At 35.0% G+C, this 24005-nt stretch overlaps 1 protein-coding gene across 11 annotated transcripts in view; it reads left to right on the top strand.

The window, feature by feature from the left end:
• LOC140160919 (arf-GAP with Rho-GAP domain, ANK repeat and PH domain-containing protein 1-like) overlaps window positions 1-23444 on the top strand; it is a 163291-nt gene extending 139847 nt beyond the window's left edge. For 9 of the 11 annotated variants that reach the window (XR_011860033.1, XR_011860038.1, XR_011860037.1 and 6 more), the window contains 10 exons: window positions 283-363; window positions 1091-1199; window positions 2879-3120; window positions 3695-3780; window positions 3987-4028; window positions 5689-5752; window positions 8469-8504; window positions 10523-10685; window positions 14488-14547; window positions 15641-15716. Coding sequence is in view for 2 of the 11 variants with exons in the window: in XM_072184262.1 (XP_072040363.1) it covers window positions 283-363; window positions 1091-1199; window positions 2879-3120; window positions 3695-3780; window positions 3987-4028; window positions 5689-5752; window positions 8469-8504; window positions 14488-14547; window positions 15641-15724 (804 nt within the window). In the remaining 9 variants the exon portion in view is untranslated. Of the gene's footprint in view, window positions 1-282; window positions 364-1090; window positions 1200-2878; window positions 3121-3694; window positions 3781-3986; window positions 4029-5688; window positions 5753-8468; window positions 8505-10522; window positions 10686-14487; window positions 14548-15640 lie in introns of all 11 variants that reach the window. The other 2 variants (XM_072184262.1, XM_072184264.1) reach the window with 2 other exon arrangements.
• The last annotated feature ends 561 nt before the right edge of the window (window positions 23445-24005 follow it).

The following is a 24005-nucleotide window of genomic DNA, read 5'->3' as shown; positions in this document are numbered from 1 at the left end:
TCCTTTCCAACACTATGTTATGCCAATACCTATTTATACACCTGGGTGGAGAGAGGCATGATAGAGGTTAAGAGCCTTGTCTATTGTGCATAACACAATTTGAATCCGCAGCATTCCGATTATGAGTCTGAGCCCATGTCTCTAGTCCACCATGCTCTATGCATTTCATAATTTAAAAGCATGCCTGAAAATGACTGAATTAAGCGCCCTGGTTGCTAATGAAGTTGAATAAGGTACACAACAATTTTATCTATATATTTTCGATGTTTGCTTGATTTACAGAGGAGGTCAGAAATGGACATGGACTTGCTGGTTGAAATGTTTATAGGAAGCAAAGAAACGGGACAATCTATCAATATCAAGGTAAGATCCATTCATTCATGTAGTCAGAAGACAATTAGGACCTGAAGTTGAGAGGTGAATATGGATCCGATTATTCCACTTTTGGTTGAGTGGACTTTTGGACTTGAATGGTTACACAGGCTAAATACAACAATTGTGCTCTGCACATGATAATCACAGCATATTTGGCCCATTACTAATGGTTAAGTTCACTCAACGATTGAAGTGTTCTACTGAGTCTCTGGAGATCTTCAATCTTCAAATGTTATATTCCTAACAAAGTGCTTGTCAAGGAGACTTATTTTGTTAAAACGACACCCATGTTGGTTTTGGCTTTCCTCATGGTTTTTTTTTTCCTGAGGTACTCTGTAAATGCTTATTGGGCTAATGCATCATCATACAGACTTAGTAGATGTCTAAGCCAGGATAATCGTCTTTTGGCTCAACTTACTTGCTTTTGTTTTTTCATATAAGCGTTCATTTGATATTTTATTAGGCTATCTGATGATACGCTCTCAGAATAGTAAGAACAGTATTTTAATACATATTAAAATACGTTAATAAAGGGTTTCACAACAATGCCAACAATGCACATAAATGTTTCACATGAATATTTACTATCATATCTTCGGACGACCTATCTGGGACCGCCTTCCCTATTTTTATATATTATTGTTAAAGTGTTACTCTAAGAATTGAATTTTTTAGCAGTACTGATGATTTTGTATATGTTTTGTTACTTTTGTAGCTGAATAGGTCTCAGACAGCAGATGAGATCTTAAACCAGGTGGTTGCCCAGCAACAGATGCCAGGAGATAACTGGGCTCTTGTAGAGAAGATATCCAATGGAGAACTAGGTAAATACATACATTAGGCTATTCCATTTAAAATCCACACTACCCCTGTGGAAGATTTTGGAAATATCCTCCACAAGGGGAGTAAGTTTTTCAAATGTAATTGGTCAGAGTTAATCATTTTGAAACCCATACTCCCCCTGTATTATGGCATAACCTATTTCAAATGGAAGTTACCCAATTATCTATTTGATTCGAAACTTATACTCCCTCTGTAGAAGGCTTTAGGTAAATCTTCCACAGGGGTAGTGTGGATTTTAATGGAATAACCTATTGTCCTATGGACGCAATAAGTAGACCAAACACAACTATTGCCGGAGCTGGATCTTTACCATCCGAATCTTTTATTTCCTTTCATTTACACAGTTGATCAAGTGTCAACTGTTCTTCATACTTAATTTAATATCACATATCACCTCAGACAGCTATATCATCTGAGAGTATACACAGTTGACAGGAAATCAACTGTCTATATTATCTTCATACTTTTAATATCACTTCAGACAGCTATATCATCTGAGATTTTAAATAGATATAAATTCAAATTCATTAGCGCCTCAGACAGCTATATCATCCAATTTCCAAACAGCCTAATTTGGAATTGACATTAAATATTAAGTATGTGAAAACATTCCCAATGACTTGCTCAAATGCAGCAATGTATCTCCATTTTGATTCATATATTGGACAAAATGGTAAAAAGCAAAAGAAACAATGCCATTTAATATCATATTTTTCATAAAGGGAGTGGTGGGTGGGTTTTAAAATTTTCCTGACCTCTTCGGATGGTATCAAAACAGCTTATGAATTTTCCCGCAATAATTTCTGAGAAAACAGCCACGCCCCCAGAACCGCTGCCTATGATTGGCTACTGGCACGCGACTCGACACAGGGCATGGATGCACAACAGGTGTCAGCCTGATGTCACAACACGCATGGCTCCACCTTTTATTGATCTACAGGACAATGAAACCCTTTTCAACAAAACCCAGGGCTTATTACGCCAATGACAATTTTGGTTTTGATTGAAGTTTGCTCAATCAAAACCCGATTAGCTATCAATGTCTGCCCAGTTGACTTAATATTTGATTGCCAAATTGAGAAACTACGGTAAAGGGCAAATGTAATTAGATGCTATATATGTATATTAAGTCTGGTGAATTTGAGTGCGAGAGTGCTTTGAGAAATCTGCTATATTGGATTGTGACTCATGGGGACCAAAAAGTGTACCCTCTGGTATTTTTCAACAAAAACCTGGAAAAATTGTTTGATTTGCATAACCCAACCTACCCTAAAAGTAGGCTTGACCTTAGACAAAGAAAAAAAGTTCCAAGGCCTTTATCAAATGCAATTCACAGCTTTAAATGTGAAAAAAACATCCCTACCTACCTACCCTAATTTTTTGTTATGTTACACCAATCAAACAATTTGTTTAGGCCTTGTGGTATATTATTGGTACAATACATTGCACAGATTTGGATATTTCTAACAATTTCTGAGTTACACCATTTTCACCCTCCACGAGAGATATGCAAACGTGGCAGATTCAAGTTCTGTAGTTTATTTTTGTAAATAAATGAGAAAGTGTTCTATTCTTTTAGCTTCATAGCCTGGCCAGGTCAATTTAACATAAATCAAGTTCTTCGACAAGGCTTAACATCATCATTTCTGTTGAATTGCAGAGAGATTATTCCATGGTTATGAGAGGGTCCTTGTAGATATCATGGCTTGGAATCCTCAGATTGCTGCAGGCAATTATGTATGCATCAAAGAGAACCCTCTTCAACCACACATCAGTCTATACATCAAATCCATGCATGCATGGAATGGATTCCTCAAGTACTGTGATGGAGTCACAAGGAAATGGAAAAGATATCACTTTGACCTCAGCAGCAATGTCTTGAATTATTACAGAGACAACAAGGTATGCATTATACAATAGTGAAAATTATTTAGTATTTATGTGTTACATCAATAGTTATATAGTTGCCTGGATATTTTTAAGTCTGTGAAAATATATTTTTGGATGTTTGGATGGTGTTCCCCAAGGATACATTATAGGTCTCCCTTTATTAAACATTGCATCATAAGGCTGTTGTTCAGTCTGAGAAAATTTATTTTTATTATGGAGATTTGGATGCTGTTCCCTAAGGATACATTATAGGTCTCCCTTTTTTAAACATTGCATCATGAGGTTGTAGGTCAACTTGTTATAGATGTATTTGAACAGTATACTGTTATAAAAAGAAGTATGTAAGACTTAATGGACCAGACAGCATTATAACCTGGTAGCGTTATTATTTATAGAGCAAAACCATTTGAATGTGATGATGTTCTAGTGACGATTTAAATATATGTGAATATAATTTTAAAAGAAACCTGTTTTCAAACAATGAAATATCATTATGTTTTTTGTTTATTTTCTGTTGGTATTAATCCCGGAGTAGAAACATGACATTTGTCCCGCAGTGTTCATATTATTTTTGTTTATTTCACAGAGTAATAGTAATCCCCTAGGAGGATGGAAAGTAGCAGAATTAAAGATCTATATGGGAGTAGAGAAGAAGAAACAGCCACCAACTGAGTAAGTTTAACAGTGATATATTGTTTATCTGTGCTATGTTAACCTTATATTTGCAAAGAAATTAACTAAGGTTAATTATATACTGGGGTTAATAATTTGTGTTTTCTGGTCTGATATGGGGCCACAATTCCACAATATATACAAATTCTTGTTCTACTCTTCTCCTTATTTGCATAATATTATATTGTTTGTCGTATTTTCTTCAGATGGGGCATCTCGTTTACAGTAGGAGCTGAACACACTATACGGTATGTATAGGACTATGTTGTTTGCTGCGTAGAGAAAGTTTATCGAGTTTAAAGCAATTTTATCATTGACTTTTCCTGACATTCTTAAATAAAATGAAGCAGACTATATACTTCACTCTAGCTGGATGTAAGACAATGTGAGACACAATTAATATATGTGAGAATTGGAAATAAATGATGCAAGCAAAAGAAATTACTTAGGCTGGGATAAACTAGACTATGCCATAGTCGATTTTTGATAAATAAAAATGTTATTAATCATGATGAACGCATTCAGTTGAACTCGAAATTATACTGATATTTGGTAGGCCTACATCAAAATACTAGTATAAAATGGTTATGAAAACGTTTAGGCTATATAATTATATTTGTGACAGTAAAAGTAAAGTATAGGCCCTACGTAGGCTTATATTAGTGAATGCAACAATACTGAACAATTCTAATTTTAGAATCTGCCAGTTTATTATCCGAAAGACCGACTATGGACTTTCACTTTTAAGCAGAACTTTACCCCGGGACTCACACACTGTCAATCATACTTGTTTATCAATAAAATCTAACCACAAGACTAAGCATGGTGGGGGATTGGTGGTACAATACGCGCTAGATGCATTACGTTCATCCACCAGCACAAAAGCGCCGCATTCCCTAGATAGTTGTGTACCATGTATAGTTATAATGGTACCAGTACGCCGGGAGGATTTAAACAATAACGAGATCTGGGCGACCAATCACAAGCCAGATTCATTTTTAAAGATGCATTACATCATCACTAATTTTAGTTAGGCCAGAAATTGGCCTAACTCTCAAGGCAAAGTCAGTAGTCCACTTGGGAAGCTAACAAACAGAGGGCGTCACGGTGACTGAAAAGATCAGTTGTGAAAATCTATCAATTGTGCACACATTAATTAAATCAGAGTTTTTAAGCTTAAATGTAATAGCCAGAGTAGTGCACAATTGGCAAGTGGACTACGGAGAAGTCTAGGGATAAACTGGCATATAATAAATACAGAGGGAAAAAATCAGGAGTCAGGGGGAATTGAACCTTGGGCCTCACAATTAACATTGTCAGCAGCCAAATAAAGACGGTCTATATGCTATATTCGCTATCGTAGTTATTTAAGCATGGCATTATTAGGTGATTTTGTACCCAGGTACTCGACACATTTTCCCCGAAATTGCATAAGTAATCATTTCGTTTTGGGTTTTGGAGTGTCCCTGGACCTAGAGCTAAATGATCATTCATGGTTGACTTACAATTGTTTGTGTTTTAATATGCAAAGTGATAATTTCATGTCATACTCTATTAATGATTTCGAAATGGATACAATTTGTTTTCCCGGGTAACCCGATGTGGACCCGGGTAAATCTCGTTCGGGTACCCGAAAACGCCCGAGAATGCCAAGCTTATAGTTAATACGTCATACAATCCATTAACTTTGTGTTGTGATCATTTGGATCATGGTTCTGAACACAGATAGCATGAACCAGTTCAGCTGGCAATGAAATCGATTTTGACATCACACTATGACAGTGAATAGAAAGAGTAATCTCTTTCATAAGTAAATAATTCAAACAGTTATGTATTGCTGTTTTATTATATTTCTTGTAAAGTGGTTTGGTAAGTTATTTGACCTTTGAACTGTTTCAATGATTACAGTGCCATTTGCTTTGAGAGACAAGATGACCTGTATATGTGGCTAGGTGGACTACTGAAATCCAAGGTAGGTTGTTGGCTTGTATTCATATTGTCATCTAATGTGCACTTTTGACTTGAAATCTGACTAAGTTAAGTGTTGACAGGTGTTTGCTCTTTCAAAAATGATATATGTTATGTTTGATAGTAGTTTTGTCATGATAACCATTGAAAGTTGTAAACCCATGTCTCCTTGTACCACCCTTTAATATATCAAAGGACTAAATTATGTCCAATGTATGATCAGTGTTTAAAAAATTCCATACTTTAAATTGAAATCATAAGGAACAAATAGCTAGAATAGATTTATTAAATAGAGATATTATGAAAAATAAACCTCTTACCAAGTTGCCTGCTTTTGCAAGAGACATAAGATGCACTTCACAGATATTTGAAGCATGGTTTTGTAAGCATGATGATATCGTTAGTTAAGGTGTTTATTAAGCTGAATTTATTCTTGATCGCTTTTGCAGTAAAGTGAATCACATGCAAGCTCTGTGTTCACATTCATTTTCAGAGTGTCAAGCCAATCGATACACAACACTTTTGCAAACACGACGTCACTCAACTTCAAAGTAAAATCTCTTGGCACATGAATTGCACTGACAAATCATTGCATCCTTTTTTTGATTGCATCCTTTTTTTTTTATTATCAACTTTTGTATGTTAATTAATTAAAAACAATAATTATGAAATTATCAGTACCAATGGATGTCTGAACAATGTATTTTGTGGCATTTTGAATATTTTAATTGTCGTCTGCAATCATGATTGCTCTGATTGGTATAAATACAAAAGCATCAAGCTCAGCGATCTAGTTTAATAAATTCAGTTTTAGCCATGGTGAATTCCTTGCATGCTCAAGGTGTTTCTTGGTCTTACCTTCATGTAGGCATCGCAAACTTTTATATCTGTATCCCTAACCCTAAACTCTAAACTTTTAACCTTAACCCTAAACCTTAACCCTAAAACCAAACTTAAAATTTTGTGATATGGCTTACATGAAGGTTGAACTGGTTTCTTTAAGTTTCATACTAGTATTTCCTCAAACTTTATTGCAAAAAAGTTTAGCAAGTAAAACAAATTGCAACCTTAACCGTTAACAGAATCTTTTAATGAAGTGAAGCACAAGATGTATGAGCCATGATGTAACATGTAAAAACAAACCAGCATTTTGTCAAGATTCAAAATTTGTACTTGGTGGTGAATAAGTTGAAGCATATTTCAATTTCAAAATTGCTCAAATAAACTTGGTGCTTGTGTTGTAAAAAGAAAACAAATATATGCTCCACAATGTAAACTAGCAAGGGGACCATCCAATATTAATGCTATCTCTTCCCCCTTCATTCAAAAATTCAAATGTCATCAGATTTGTGTTCCCTTTTTTACTTGGAACAATGCATTGTATTCCTCTAAATTCCTCCTTTCCCCTGGCATAAATCATGATCAGTCTCTATGCTTTGTTTAACCTATCATAGGCAAAAATTATTCATTTGTTTGTTAGTGCATACGTAAATTTACACAAGTGCAGACCAGTCACACAATTCACTAAGTGGACTTAGCATAGGTGCTGCACCCAATTGTGCATGCCATTCTATTTCAATGCACAATGTTATGAGTCTCACTCCATGAGGTAGAACCAAAGAGTACCAACTCTGCCATGTTTTTGTGTCGCTCATGCAAGGCAAAGAAGTTTGCGCAATGCACCTGACAAACAGTGGCGTAACGACATGACCACACACTTTGAATTAAAGTTTGTCAGCTGTGGCATAGCTAGGGCTTGTGGCGCCCGGGCCAAGGTGTTAATGGTACCCCCCATTCTTGAAACAATTATGCATGGAGGGTGCAAAAATTTGCACAAATACCACTAAAAATACAAATACCATTAATTTTGGTTATAATGAAGTTCAGTGAATTTCAATCTTCAATTGATCTTTCAAATGAGTATATTTGTGCTGAAATGTGTGAAAATTTTGACTGCCATTGCTTGGAGGGGGCGCAGAATCAATGTTGAATTGGTCAATTTGGCACCCCCTAAAGTGGTGTCCATGGCACATGCCCCCCTGCCCGGGTTTGTGTTCTACATTCTGCATTCGGAAACCTTTGTAATACTCAAGCTTAAAGGCATCATTTGCCGTACCATTTTGGGTTTCAGCCAATAAACACTGGAGATACACTATGAGTGATAAACCAATATGGCACATTTACCACAGTTGTACATGTGAGGTAATTTTGAGTCATACTCTTTGGGTTTAATCTCTTTGGTCTTGACCACTTATAGGTTGAACAAACAAAATAAAACTTCTCAGTAGTTCTTACCAAGTCTGCTATACTATTCAGCAAATTACTTCAGCGGTGTCTGTCTGCTCTGTCTGATTATCGCGTATAAAGAACTAGGTCACACGATGGTACACAGTTTGACTAGCGAATGAGGTGCCAATGTGATGATGATGTGATTCAATTAGCCAATCAGAAGCCCACTTCCGTATACGTCATAAACTGGGCCAAATTGGCAGACCGCTGAAGTACTATGCTGAAAACTATAGTAGAAAACAAGTGGCTTTATCAAAGAATATTTGACATGTCTGTATTCTTAGTTCTCACTTGACTTGTTTTCAATCACTTCCTTGTATATATTTCCTCCTCTATTTTGCTTGCATGTTTATTGCGTACTATCCTGCCCGCCTGTCTGCTGCCCTCACTGCCTGCTGTATGTCATGTATTGAATGGTACTACCACAATAGACTGATGCACAGAGTCTGGTGACTGAACTTAATGATGTATGTATATCAACTGAGTTGGCTATAGTCTATATATCTACCTCGAGTCACTGGCACTTGCTTTGAAGTTCAGCGTGTGCTACATTGGCTGGGGTGTGTGTACATATGTGGCATGTTGATCGTGCACATAAAAGTATGTATACGCACTAAGTAACGCTAAGCTAATGCCGAGCATGCTGAACTTCAAAGCGAGTGCCAGTGACTCCAGGTAGATATACAGACTATAGCTTTATTATCTTTCTATTTTAATGTAATACTGTGAAAAGTATGTTAATGTTGGATGGTGTACAGGTGGCAAGTCTTTTTCTCTTTCAACACATGGGTTACACAGGGACCTTAATTAAATAAAGCTTCGGGGCATCGTCATTTACCTGTTGCTATACAACTTTCAAAGAGGGATACAAAAGTGACATACAACTTTTAATACTACAAGCATTCTATTGCTCTTCGTACTCCCATCTTCAAATGACATTGCACCTCAACTTCAATAGCATATTAGGGTCATATGTGACATGATCAAGGGGAATGAGTCACATGTCGGCAATTTTCAATCAGAAGTTTTTTACATCATTTTCTGGCAGTGTATGAATGCTACATTTTGATTCAAACCCTAGGATTGAGGCGGAATAATTATCGCTTCTTTGAGACAATAAAAATAAAAAGGAGCAGACAAAACTGTGGTTTGAAAAACCGTCTTGTTGCTCTTTCCCCAGTTACCTATGTTAACAGTAACCAGATGAATCAGATAGTTGACATAAATAAACATGAAAATTACAATTAATTTTCTGTAGGTTTTATCACTTGCCACATGTCACCATCTTCTTATCATAATGCGCTATTCCACTTGAAATCCATACACCCCTATCAAAGACATGACCTTAATCTCCCACGCACACGGGATGGAGTCACTCATTCAGGTAGCCACATTTGAAATTCACACTCCCTGTGTGGGAGATTAAGGTCATGTCTTCCATAGGGGGTGTATGGATTTCAACAGGAATAGCCCAGTATAGATCAGTTATTTTAGTTGGTATTTCTGTAGCCTGTACTTCTATAGATATGATTTTGTTGTTCTAGAATGGTTTCTTGATACCAATTAGTGTTAATAATGCAATAATACATAATTGTGCTGTTATTGTTTTAAGGTTTAAAGGGACATTTTGTAATTCACATCTTCATTCCCACTCACTCCAAAAAATTGGTATTTGTATACCATCATATACCTAAGACTTTATAATGGTTGTGTGCATGTACTTTATTGTAGATTTGTTGATTTGACAAACACGTCATCCAATTTGTATTTTCTCTCTTTTTAAAATTACAGCACAGTGGCTTATGGGGAATTGTAATACATGAAATTATACGTAACTTATTCAATGTCGGAATAACTGAAATTTTTGAAATAACCTTTTATTGTGAATAAATATTATACCTGGTATTATAAAAGAGGATGTTGGGAGTATGAAATGCCCCTTTAAACAGGATCATTATGTTTAACTTAACTATTAGAGAGATGTATGCATGCAGATATGTGCTTGTGTGTGTGGTGGGAGTGTTTGTGTGGATGGATGGGATACTTTCTTTGGGGTTTTTTTGGTAGTGTTTATTTACAATTGGATGTGGTTGTGTTAACATGCAGGCTTATGTCAAGTGGCTGGCCAGGCTTGTGCATTTTTATTGTATGAGCTTGGAACTGTCCATGGATTACCCATGGATTAGCATGTGTACGTCACAGACCAACCTGCATGGGTAAACAAACAAACAATGACGTATCAACCAATGACAAGGCAGGATTGTGTCCATTTGTCTGCAATGCGCGTGTTACGTAATGCGCATGTCCATGACAATATGAAACCAGCATTAGAGAGGAACTTCTACTGTCTTTAGTTATCAACACCCCCCCCCAAAAAAACATTCATAATGCAGTGGATTGAATGCAATATGATCAATTTAAAGTTTTGGTATCAACAAGTTTTTGAATCTGCACAACATGAAAACTTGTATTAATCCCTTCTCAGGTGCCCCATGAGCCTATGTCCAGGGAAATTACAGGGGCTGTGTCAACACAGAAAAGAGAGTCGCTAGCGTCTTCATCAGAAAGGGCTGGTAATAGGTTGAGTAGAAACCTCAGATCTATGTTTAGTAGTAAACCAAAGGATACATAAAATATCAATTGTTAAGGTCAGTGACTTCTTTCCGTGTTAAAAATTTCACGCCACAGTAGATAAGGGAAAAAGTTATTCTGCATATTTAGGGGAAAATAGTTATTCTGCATATTTTTATTATCTATAATTTGCTTGAAATGCTTGGTGTGTTTAATATTTATTGCATTGTTTGCAGTAATAAGCCCAACTAATGCTTTGGGTAGATGATGCAATTTGATTTTGCGTATTTTATTACCATTAATTTGCTCAAAATGCTTGGTATATTTAATTTTCATCGCATTATTTACAGTAACATGCATAAGCTAATTCTTAGGGTAGATGACGCAATGTTATGAACTTATCCTCAGATGCTCCATGAAGGGGAGCCTTTGTACAGTGAAATTACAGCGGCTATGTCAACACAGAAAAGTGAGATGCCAATGTCTCCTCCTCCTCCACCAGGAACACCTCGGCCTAGGTTGGGTAAAAGCATCAAATTTAGGTTTAGTAAACATTCAAAGGATACATAAAATATCCGTTGTTAAGGTCAGTAATGTGTGTCTTTCATAGAACGCATTCAAAATTCATCCCATGCTTCGGACATTTTCAGTAGGATAAAAGTCATTCTGTATATTTTCATAGCCATGACACTGAAATTTAGTAGATGATAAAAAGTCATTTTGCATATTTTCATGAAGCATTGAAAACACTCAAATACTAATTTTAGTAGATGATAATAAATCATTCTGTATATTTTCAATCCATCAATAGTCAGCATTTTATATGTTTGTTTCATATTAGATATATGAAATAGAAACACACACATGTACAAGGGGGTATCCAAAAGTTTTTGACATCACCCAGAAGTGAAAGAGCTATACCGATGAAATTTTGTCAATGTAATCACTGGTCCTTATGTACATTATGGTCCAAAAATGGTCTCATAAGTATGTTTACTTTCTTCACAGGTGGCGCTAGATGGGAAGTAGGCGCATAACCTTTTCATGATTAGATCCTCCTTTTTCTTGAGTTTTTTCACTGTGGCCGCATCATCCGCAAGTGATGGACGTCCACTTCTTGGCTCATCTGTGAGGGACATGTGGCCAGTTTGGAAATTCCTTTTTCAAAAAGCAATAGTGCCATATGATGGGCAATCATCACCGTGGATTGCTTTCATTTCATCATAGATTTTCTGAGCATTGTAGGCCTAACCCTTCAAATGCAGGCTCTTTAATCACGCTGCGTGCCTCAATTTTCATCATCTTGCAGGTTATGCGCCTACTGCCCATCTAGCGCCACTTGTAAAAAAAGTAAACATACTTATGAGACCATTTTTGGACCATAATGTACATAAGGACCAGTGATTACACTGACAAAATTTCATCGGTATAGCTCTTTCACTTCTGGATGATGTCAAAAACTTTTGGATACCCCCTCGTATGTCATTTCATTTGTTGTATGGAATGACAGAGCTGGGAAAAGGTCATAAACATTTACATTTACAAATTACCGTTGTGCACATGGACATAGACCCTTTTAGGCTATACGCTCTTCACCTTACCTTTTTTTGTATATTTAATTTTGTAAAATATTTGTTTCTAATAAAGAAACCTAACAATGTTCACTTGGTGATTATTTCTTGTGCACATATATTCCATAACAGACACATTTTGATGTTTATGACATGGGTATTCATGCCAAGATAGGTAACAAGAAACTTCCAATTTTTATGTAAAAAATTATGATTTCACATCAATACATTAAACATGTAAAAAAAGACATAGTCAGGGATGTCAAAAATCTTTTCAGGAGTTAGAAATGAGGTGTGAGTATTCCCATGGTAGCTAAGTAGTTTCATGATATTTTGATTTGATATTTATTTTTAAAATGTTGAAACTGCACAAGCTTTTAAAAATTAAGAGACAAGGTTGAAAATTGATTCACAGTGCCTATTTTGTCTTTTTTCCCCTTTTTCTAATTATTGGGAAAAATAGCTTTTCATATTGGTCACATAGCCAGCATATTTATTGCACCAGCCACCTCACTTTACAGACATGCTATGTGAAATGCATTATAATGGGGAAGCATTTGCAAAGTACATTGATTGTAGCATCTGTTGCAAATTATGGTTTCATATGATTTTATTGAGAACTATTTCCCATACCGGCTGAGAGATAAATTTTGCTCAATAGAAACGGACATTCTCCGCCATTAGCTGGTTAATCGCTGCAAAATTTTTGTTGGAAATTTATATTTCTGGAGTAAGATGAATATCTTAGACATTCCCAGCTAGCGTCAATAGAAGGAAGTTAGCATCTTCAGGTATTTTCTCAAAAACATGCTCAATTCTAATGTTAAATTCACCAATATTTGCCGGCCAAAGATTCACCAGAAAACATACTATTATGTCTGTGTATGAATGTAGGTACCATTGTAACTATGCTATCAATTGAATACCTGAGTGGAAGAAGGGCCCAACTCCATCAAAACTGTTTTTGAGATATTAAGAAAAAACTTAATATTTTGAAAAGTTTTATAGACAGAGTGTTTTCATCTTCAGGGGACCTTCAATACATGAACATACAATATTACATACATTCGAAACTATATATGATGTTTCCATGGCAACGGTACAGGTCTTAATATGAGCTGGAGTTGGGCCCTTCTTCCACTAATATACTGCAAGTACCAGTTCCGTAAGCAGATGTGTTATAAATAGCTACAGAAATCCATCAATTGTACAAGTAGAAGCATGTAATATGTTAGCAAGAAAGTTTATTGTAGTGAAAAGCAGATTTCACGGATGAACAAAATTCGTCTTTAACCCAATATTTGTGGAAGAAGGGCCCAACTCCATGGAGCTGGGCCTTTCTTCCATGAAAACCATGATTAAGTGTACATGGAAGACTATTTAGAGCGTGGATTTTGGCTCATCTTTCACACACAAGGAAGAACAGTCTGCTGGCAATAAAATGATGGGTCTAACTCATTTTTGTAAAAAATTGGAGTTGGGCCCTTCTTCCACTCAGGTATTCAATTGCATGTGCACTGTTTCAGCATTATAATGTAGTCATAACTAAGCATGTTTTATTTATGCTGGGAGAATCAAACACTATACAAGCTTTAAACATACTGTTACTGTCATCATTGGGCTATTCCATTTAAATTCCACACTACCCCTATTGAAGATTTATTTGGAAATATCTTCCACAGAGGGAGTATGAATTTCAAATGGAATTGCACATTAACAGACTCTATTTGAAACTCACCCTCCCTGTTTGAAAGATTCAGGTAGAATCTTTCGCATAGGGTATACAAAAATCAAATGGAGCTGCCTATGTGCTCATTCCATTTAAAATTCATACTCCTTCTGTGGAAGATATTTCCTAAATCTTTCACAGGAGTAGTGTGGATTTTAAATGGAATATCCCATTTATGGAGTTTACATTTTCATCAACTGAAAACTAAGCTAGCTTTGTACATCTACTTAAATACTTGTATGTGACCATCTGAAACAAAAAGGCTAGAAAGTGAGCAATTTTACTCATTTACTATTGGACAGCTTCTCTACATAAACCTCATTAAAGATGATATTGCACCTCCTTTTGCTTGTAAAAATTGACAAATGAGTTGAGAAATCTTTTGTTTTCATAGTTTATTGAAAGATTCAATGTTCAATATTTAATGAGTGCTATCTTAAAATTATTTGTGCCAACCATCTGGCCTATTTGTGTTGGATATTCACAGTCATCAAAGGTTTGTGTATACATTATACATGTAGATATTTTGGCTAGCTTCTAATCATGGTGCCTGTCATATTTGCCATTTTGCATTCACAGATTGTTGATCCATCTTTGTTGACATATTCACAAGCAAATCTGCCTCCAACACCCACTAGAGTAAGTTAAATGTTGGCGCTACTTCAGAATCTGCTATGCCATTCCTGTTGTACTGGGTGGCATAGCTTATTGTAAAATTCAAAGACAGAAATGGTTTGATTTAATTTTTTTCAGTCTGATACTAGACATTTCGGTACCAGTAGAAAATTTCCACTATTTCCACTTTTTTAATTAAATGTGGGAAATGTTATGGATAAATTATGATTTGTTTAGTTTTTATAAGCCAAAATGTGTCTCTCTGTTTTCGGGAAAAGGCAAAATTAAATTTATGAGCACTTGTGACCTGATGATAATATTCAAAATAATTATGGTCTTTAGGACTATCAAATTTTTTTACCTCTCATCTAAACTGACTGGAAAACCAGTAGGAAACAGATGGAGAGTGGAAGGTTAAGGCCATTGAGTGAAGGTTAACATCATGTGATAAAATCGGACCATACTCTTTTAATTTTCATCCTGCTTGTGAGAAATGCAAAACAGCGAATTCAAATTTTCATCATTATATCATGCATATTATGGACACTCGGCATATCACGGTCTCAATGCAACTGCCTAAACTTGTATTTTGCCTGCTTTTAGACAATTGCCTTTAAAGAATTCTGCCCCATGTATATAATGCAATGTTTCATTGTACCATTTTTCACCCTGATGTGGCAGGGACATCAGTGCGCATTTCACTAGGGACAGCATCATGTAGCTAGCGAACGCGCAATGCACTGGTGTACACACGCATACGCTTAAAGATGATGCATGTGCAAAACAGCTGCCTCAACGTGTTGACGTCACTGCCACAGGGTGAAAAATATTAGTCTGGCTACATTGGAATTAGAAATGGATATAAGCCTTTGTTTACTCTGGAATTTGAATGGGAAGCCCATTATTTTTGAAAATTGTAGTACAAAAGATGGAGATAGGACAAGTGTTGTGCTGAGCCCTTGATATGTGAATATACATGAATAGTTTGTTTATTCTTGACTACTGAGGTGCTTCATCACATATTAAAAATAATTTAAAATATACTCTAAAGCTCTTAAAGCCCTTTCATAAAATTGAGTTTCTAATATCATGTTTTTTTCACATTATTTCTGTACAGGATTCCAAACATCGGCGATCCAAAATTCCCAAGTTCCCATTGAACTGGAGGAAATCAAGGATGCCTTCAATAGATGATGGATAGACAACTCACCGATGCACTGATACTCATTTTCTACTTACCAACCGGAGATTTTTGTTCTCCAAAGTTTTTTGTACTTTTTTTCAGATTTTCATATCACTGAATTCAAGTGATTATTAAAATTGTATCAAATTCTGGCTATTCTGTAATCAAGGAACTGAATGTATAAATAGGCACAAATGTATAGATTTACAGTCAATATTTTTGTCAAAAGAGAATAGGGAACATAATTTTCTGTATTGATAGAAGATATAATGAAGAAATAATTGGAAAAATTAATTTGCATAATTTGTAAATAGCATAATACTTGGTCATTATGATGTTTATCATTATTCTATCATATGAATGCATCTGTAACCCGGCTAGCCATCACCTTCCACATTTAAAAATGTGTTCGTAACTGGCCCTTCAATTAACTTCAACTAGACCACTCTCATCAACACCTCCCATCAAAATCCCAGGATTGGTATTAAGGAAGCTAACCCAACCAAGAACTGGGTAATTGCTTGAGGTGTTGCATGCTCCTGCTTTAATGCGAAAGATATCGTAATTACAATTTTGGGAAATACACAGATCCACAGATGCACGTTGAGTGAGGGAATCATTAATCCCATGGGCCTTTCTTACAGTGCTTCTGATTGGTTAATTACATGATATCATCATCTGAGTAACCAATCAAATTAGAGCTTTAAATATTTTCGTAATGTTTAGCTTAATACCCTTTGACTATTCTTACCATATCTCCAATTGGCTCAATGCATGATGTAGGCCTCATTGTTACCAATCAAAATAGTTTTTAGATAATTTGACTTGTAGTGGCCATGACTTGACAAATTTGGTAAGTGTTTATTTCATTGCTCTTAAGATATTTGGGTATTCTCAACGTATCCCTCATATTAATTAAACTGTATATTTATGTTCAAGTTGTAAAAATATATTACTGGCATATTGAAATTAATTTCTAACTTACATAGTGCAACTCAGCAAACATATGTTTTACAGAAAAGTTTAAATGTCGGGTTATATAAAGGGTATAAATTGTTTTAATAACATTTATAAACTATTTTTGAAAATGTGATGCAAAACATTCTGACAGAATATTATTTAACTGTTCACAAAATATTTTGCAAAATGTTTGCCAAAAATATTTTACAATAACGTTTTAAAAACGCAATCATGATCTTTATATAACCTGACATTTAATGTTATTAAAATGTTTTTTGTTTGCTGGGAAGTAAGGCTGATATCAGATTATACTATTATCTATTATGAAACTATGGCTTGCCACTTTTTTGTATGTAATATGTATCCCTGTATTAAATATTGTTTATTATTATCAATTATTGAGCTGGTGTTTAAATTTCTTTCATGCTTTCAGATTTGTGTATTTTTGATTGCCAATGTGATATTCTGTTATGTATTTAGTGTATATAAAATTAAAATATTGCTGAGAAGATTATGTAAAGCATATGTTTAACATTGTGAAAATGCTATTTTAAAGCAAAACATATTTTTTACTTTTTGATAGTTCTTTTTAGTTGCAGATCCTTTGTGATAAAATGATAACCTCTGATCCCACACCTCCTGATTACATACAAACAACCTGATATTTAGTTGAAGCCCAGTGAAATAACAAAAGAGAATGTAGACAACCTCACGTTTGTATGTCCTGTAGGAGAAATTAGTACCTTTGAATTCTTTGGGTTTGGACTGACAAACAAACTCTTTCAGTACATGCTTTTTGTGTTGTATATGTAATGTCCACAAGACCCTGTGGTACTCTTGTTTTCTATGATTCCAACTTATTCCATTTCAGTTACTGCTGAAAAACCTGTGACAATCCAATAGAGCTGATTCAAATGAGAGTAAACATGGGATCTACATCTGCTCTCCTGATTCAAAGTGTTGTATCTGCACTGCATATCCATTTCAGTTACTGCTGAAAAATGTGTGACAATCCAGTATGGCTGATTCAAATGAGAGTAAATATGGGCGATATGTCTGCTCTCCTGATTCAAAGTGCTGTATCTGTTCTGCATATCCATTTCAGTTACTGCTGAGAAATGTGTGACAATCCAGTATGGCAGATTCCAATGAGAGTACACATGATCTAGATGTCTGCTCTCCTGAGTCAAAATGCTGTATCTGTTCTGCATATCCATTTCAGTTACTGCTGAGAAATGTGTGACAATCCAGTATGGCAGATTCCAATGAGAGTAAACATATACGTCAGATCTCTTGAGTCAAAATGCTATATCTTCTCTGCATATTGCCAACAGTTACTGCCTTTGACTCTGAGGGCAGACTGAGGCAAAATATTTGCATCTCAAAGTGTAGTACAGGGTGTATCAAAATGATTAGTACCCATCAATACCAAGTGAGTAATGAGTATGGCCAAGACTGCCAGATCAAAATGCAGTATAATATCCACCTTATTTGTAGATTTATGTAGTAAAAGTTCATAAAACTATAAATTGTGATCATTTCAAAAGGATCTAATGTTGAATTTGGGAGAAGCAAGTGTTTCATTAGACGGCAAAGGTAAGGGGTACCAATCATTTTGATACACCCTGTATCTGCATCTTATTTACATGTAGACATAATTTTGATTGAACACCTGTCTCACTGTCACTGTCTCCTGTGTATACTTTGGAGGTCAGGTGTCGAGTCCCGCATCTCATATTTAAATTCTTTGATGAAGTCTTATGAATTTTAAATGTTTTATACTAAATGGTAAAATTGCTATTGTATAAGTAACATAACCAGTGTCAGTGTTCTCTGTCTCGCTCTGGAAATACGGTATGACAAATGAAGCATTTTTCTCCCAAATTTGGCTCAAAACTTCTTCAAATTGACAAATTGTAATACAGAATTTCAAATTCTTGTTTGCCAAATCTAGTTTTCACCGGGCCAAATTTGCGACAAACACTGACCACTGGGTACATGTAAATACGAAACAAAAATTAATTTGGTATGGGTTGAATTGACTGCATGATATTAGGGACTTATGTAATGGCATTACATACTTATGTTACCCAGTACTATAACAAATAATAATTTTCTTTGAACCCTTTCATGCAAAATGAAATATTTGTGAAGATATGGTAGCAAGAAGGATATATTTCTTTTTCTTTCTTTTTTTTTTGATGAAGGGTATATTATGAATTCATTAATGTCCTGCTTTGTGTCGTCTGCTTTGATTTGAATTATTAATTTTATTGGTACAAGTCAATGACAGAAGTCTTTATGTAGTACATTGATCATTCTCTACAGTGTCGATGTGTTGCTTTGCAAACATGTACAGTGAGTTGTATGCAGTGTTGGTAATTTTGGTTGTCCGTTCGCCCGGGACAACCAAAACATGCACCGGACAACTGAAAATAATGCTCTAGTTGTCCGGCGGACAACCAAAGATCTACAGCCGAAAGTCACTTTTTCAGCGTGTTAGTTTGCTCAAACCTGACACAACTGATGAATTGTTAAATATTTAAGAGTAATTGTTCATAAATTGACTACACTCACTCCACTTTATTGGCCACATGTAGAACTTTGCTTCAGATTGTGGCAGCTTACGGACAACCAAAAACTTTGGTGGACAACCAGAAATTACAACCTGGTTGTCCGTGGGACAACCCCTTTTATTTTCTTAATTCGGACACTGGTTGTATGCTTTTAAATATTCTGTTAATATTAGAAGTAAATGACACACTCCCATCGTTTTATTCAAAATCTCGGATTTTGACAAAAATTAAAGCATTTAAAGCCTTAAATTTTGCAGGTTATGTTAGTTCATTAAAGTACATAACAATCATGTTAAACTCGGAATTTTGAAAAAACCTTGAGGGCATTGTCCTCAGCAAATTCTACAATATTGCTTTAATTGCCAAGATTCAGTTGGTGGGAATAAAACTGGAAATGTTTAATTTGTCAATACGTTTTTTGCCATCAAATACAAGTTCATGCAAGCAGTTACTGTTAAATAAATGTCTTACTTTATAGGACAATATCGTACAATTCACTTAGAATAAGCACAAGATAAATCATGTTTGAGAAAGTCCAAAGAGGTGAAATCAAAGAGTACCAACTACGCCATGTTTACATGTTGCTCATGGAGGGCAAACATAGTGTACCCCCAGATTATTTTGGTATGCACCCGGCAAACTTTGATTGACTTTGAGTGTGTTGTTGATTTTGTGCGATAAACCATCTGCGGATAAACACTGCATGCACAAGATGCCAATTCAGGCCTTGCCGTCTAGATTTTAAAGCCGAGTGGTCAATCACCCGCTAGCACAATGCTTGGTGAGTGGTTGAATCACTCTCTGGTGGTCAAATCTCTCTATAGGTCTATAAGATCATTCATACCAATATGAAACACTTACCATGCTTACAAATGGTATTTTTTAGGGATTAGGCCTAAGTTAATTTATTACGATAAATCAAATACATTGAAAGAGTTTGGGCGAGCGGTGGCGAGCGAGAGCAATCGCTCGTCTCAAACAGCAAGGCCTGCCAATTATAGTTCCATTTTGTGCTTAATCACCATTTGTTCTCCATGAACGACAAACCAATATGGCAAATTTACCATTGCATTACACACAGGGCAATTTGAGTTGGTACTCTTTGGTTCTATGTTTTTTCCGAGTTGAACCTTCTTCATTGATTAGGTTATTTTGTAATGGTATTAGTAAATATGAATGAATTTATACCACAGGGATTAATGGTCATCCCATTATCATATGAAATATATATTGTTTATATTTGTAATGAAGCTTTTGCATATTTCTAAAAGATTATGTAGATAATATCTAATTTGATTTATATACAAGTTTGATGTACATAATGTATCATGTCATAGAGAGAAACGAGACAAATTATTTGTTCAATTTTCAATTTCCGTTACAACATTTTATTTCTTGTTGCATGGAAAAAATATTTGTATAAATAGTAGTGTCATATTTGTCAGTAATTGTTACAATTATGTGCATAATGTGGTAATGGTAAGAAAATGTTGGCACATAATTATTAAGTGTTGCCAAAATAATAACTTTCTTAACCCTGGAATTATGGAAAGTTTTGGGTCTCATAACTGCTAAATTGTTGGTCTGAAAGTATATAAAAGTGTACATATTTAGAATGGCAAAGACTGGATGAAATCCATCTGTGAGGTTAAATTGGGGCAAAAATGCTCAGTTTTGGGGAAAATCCCCCAAAAAAAAAACATTGAGTAAAAAAAATTTATTAATCTTAAAAACTTTAAAAAATATCTAGGACTGAATTTCTAATTTTTTAAAATTTTGACCAATAAAAAATAAGCCAAAAATGCTAAATTTTGCAAAAAAAATCGGAAAAACATGATTTTCACCCAAATTTCAAATTCAATTTTTTTTGTGGAAAAATGGGTCCTAGATATTTATATTATAGTTTTTAAAAATTATCTCAGAAACTGAGCACACAGATGGATTTGTCAAGTCTTTGTCACTTTTATATACTTTAGACCAACAATTTAGCAGTTATGAAGCCTGAAAGTGATCTATGGACAAGCAAACAACTTTTTTTTGCCTTATTTTCATCATATAATTGCAGATTTTTATGGGTATACAACATGGTAATGATTGAAAATCATGGCCGGGTGTTGATCTATACCTGGCTTGATCTATTCATTTCCAAAATGCTTACAAAATCACAACTTTAAATTAGCAGAATAAAACTAGTGTATGTAGGTAATCATGTTATTATTTTAGAGCATTGGCATGTTCCAGTTAAACCCTATATGGAAGATATTACCTTAATCTTCCACATAGGATATGTGCATTTCAAATAGGATTACATGAATGGGTGACTCCATTTGAAATCTGTACCCCCTGTGTAGGAGATTAAGGTCATGTCTTTAGGCTTTATATGCAAGCTTTTGATACATTTTTTAATGTCTTTTCCCCACATCAGTAATAATTGATGCTAAATGTTACTGTTAATGTAAAAACCCAGCTAACTTTCATTATGATAATGTTGCCATGCTTTGAGAGCATCTAACACACATTTGTGAGTATGAAATGGTCTTTCATGATTTTCCAACAAGCCTTTCAGTTTATGTTGAAATGTGATGTACCCAGCAAACACAAAACGTTTTCAATATTATTCGCTAAAAGTTGCCAGAAAACGTTTAAATGTTGGGTTATATAAAAAGTATATTTAATGTATAAAATGTTTTCATAACATTCAAAAATATTGTTTGAAAAAATATTTAGACATAATGTTAGTTATGTGTTGACAAAAAATAATTTACAGTAACATTTTAACAACATTTTCAAAATGTTGTTGTAGTGTATTTTCATACAAAACATTTTCAAATGTTTTCATGACCTTTATAAAACCTGCCAGTTAATGTTTTACAAAATGTTTTTACCAAAACCCAAAACGTTATCTGTTAAAAACATTGAAAAAATGTTTTGTGTTTGCTGGGTGAGGTGATGTGAGCAATTTGAGGTAGGGTAAATTTAAGAAAACACTTACATAGTTTAACTGATTTTATAGAAGGACTAGGCTAGATTTCTTTTATTCTGTGTTGTATACTTTCAACAAGTATTTGTTGTTCAATCTGTTATTTTTATCTTCTAATGAATGATTGTTGCGGACAAAAACCGGGCCCAACTCATTTAATTACGAGTACTCTACACTCATAACTTACAATCCGCTGTTGTAGTGCACGTTAGAATATGACCGTTGCTAGGTCAACTGGCTCACACTTTCTTTGTTACGAACCACTGATCGAAATGATCACAACACATCACAACAATGGCATACCAAAGTTTGGAATGGGTGTATGAGCCCAGCCTTGGAGCAGTAACCAATGGTTACTAACATGCACTACGACATTAAATAAGTTTGTATTACACCCCTGTTGCATTATGTTGCGTATGTATTGCCCGAGATTACGGATTCTATAAAATTATCAACCTTCAAAATGTGCTCTTTCAAACAAGGTTTACAGCCTTTAATCTTTTCTGTATCAATAACATATCACATTTCGGCATGCAATGTTATGACCCAAACCTTTGCCCCAATAAATGACCCCTTCTTTGCCCCAATAAATGACCCCGTCTTCTCAACCAATGACCTGTTGTTTGCACAAACTATCACTTCCAAAATGGGCTATTCCAGTTGAAATCCACACTACCCCTGTGGAAGATTTTGGTAATATCTTCCACTGGGGGAGATGTTTTTCAAATGTAATTGGTCAGAGTTAATAATTTTGAAACCCATACTCCCCCTGTATTATGGCTTTACCTGTATTTTCCACAACTGGAGTGAGTAATGTAAATGGAAGTTACCCAATTGTTTGTTCTAGTAAACATATACTCCCACTGTGGAAGACTTTAGCCAAATCTTCCACAGGGGGAGTGTGGATTTCATATGGAATAGCCTAATACCAAGTCACTGAGTATCTGGTTTACAAAGTTGCCACTGATATGCACGCATGGAGCATATGAGTAATACTATGGGCTATGTTGAATAATTTAATTATTTATGCAAATATTGAAAAACTTGTGTATTATAAGAAAAATAAATAATCAGTTATAACTGGTGAATGACTTGAAAGATAATGTCAAATTGAAGTTGTGTACCATAATAGTGATGGTTTTTGTATACAATGTATGTATGGTTTGGTTGGAGGAATCAGTATATGATCATGGAGATGTAATAAAATACAGACGCTTCTTAATATTTATCAGTAGTACGATGCGATTGATTTATATGTAATGAATAAAACAAGTCCAAGGGTTGGGGCTCAAATGCATTCATTCATTCTATCTTTATTCTGGTAAGCTCTTTCAATACATAAGTACTGATCTCCCAAGAGGTTTTTGGAGTGGCAATGGGTCCCTTATCTTTTGTTTTGGCAGTAAATTCTTGCTGACAATGACTGAAATTAATGATAACTGCGCATTCCATATGAGATCCCCGATAATTGGCACTCAAGACACACCAAGCTCCACCAAAACGATACCCTGTTGAAGTCGGCTTCAGAGTTTAACTGTTCATCACCAAAAGACCCCATTTTTGTCTCGCCTGATAAGGCAGGAGACTATATGATCACTTTTCCGTATGTAGGGGTCCAAAGTGAGCTTAAACGCATCATGTTTACAACTTCGGAGGGATAATGGATTAGGACATGAACGGTGGTATGAGTAGTACTGATACCACATAACTTTAAAAAACATGCTTTTCAGTAGTTTTGCCTTGTTTAATAGTATAATTATCAATATTTTGCATAAAATGCAGA

This window comes from Amphiura filiformis, chromosome 9 (genome assembly GCF_039555335.1).
Source record: "Amphiura filiformis chromosome 9, Afil_fr2py, whole genome shotgun sequence".
Taxonomy (NCBI): Eukaryota; Metazoa; Echinodermata; class Ophiuroidea; order Amphilepidida; family Amphiuridae; genus Amphiura; species Amphiura filiformis.
Note: the sequence above shows the minus strand (reverse complement) of the source record. Positions and strands in the feature narration are given on the sequence as shown.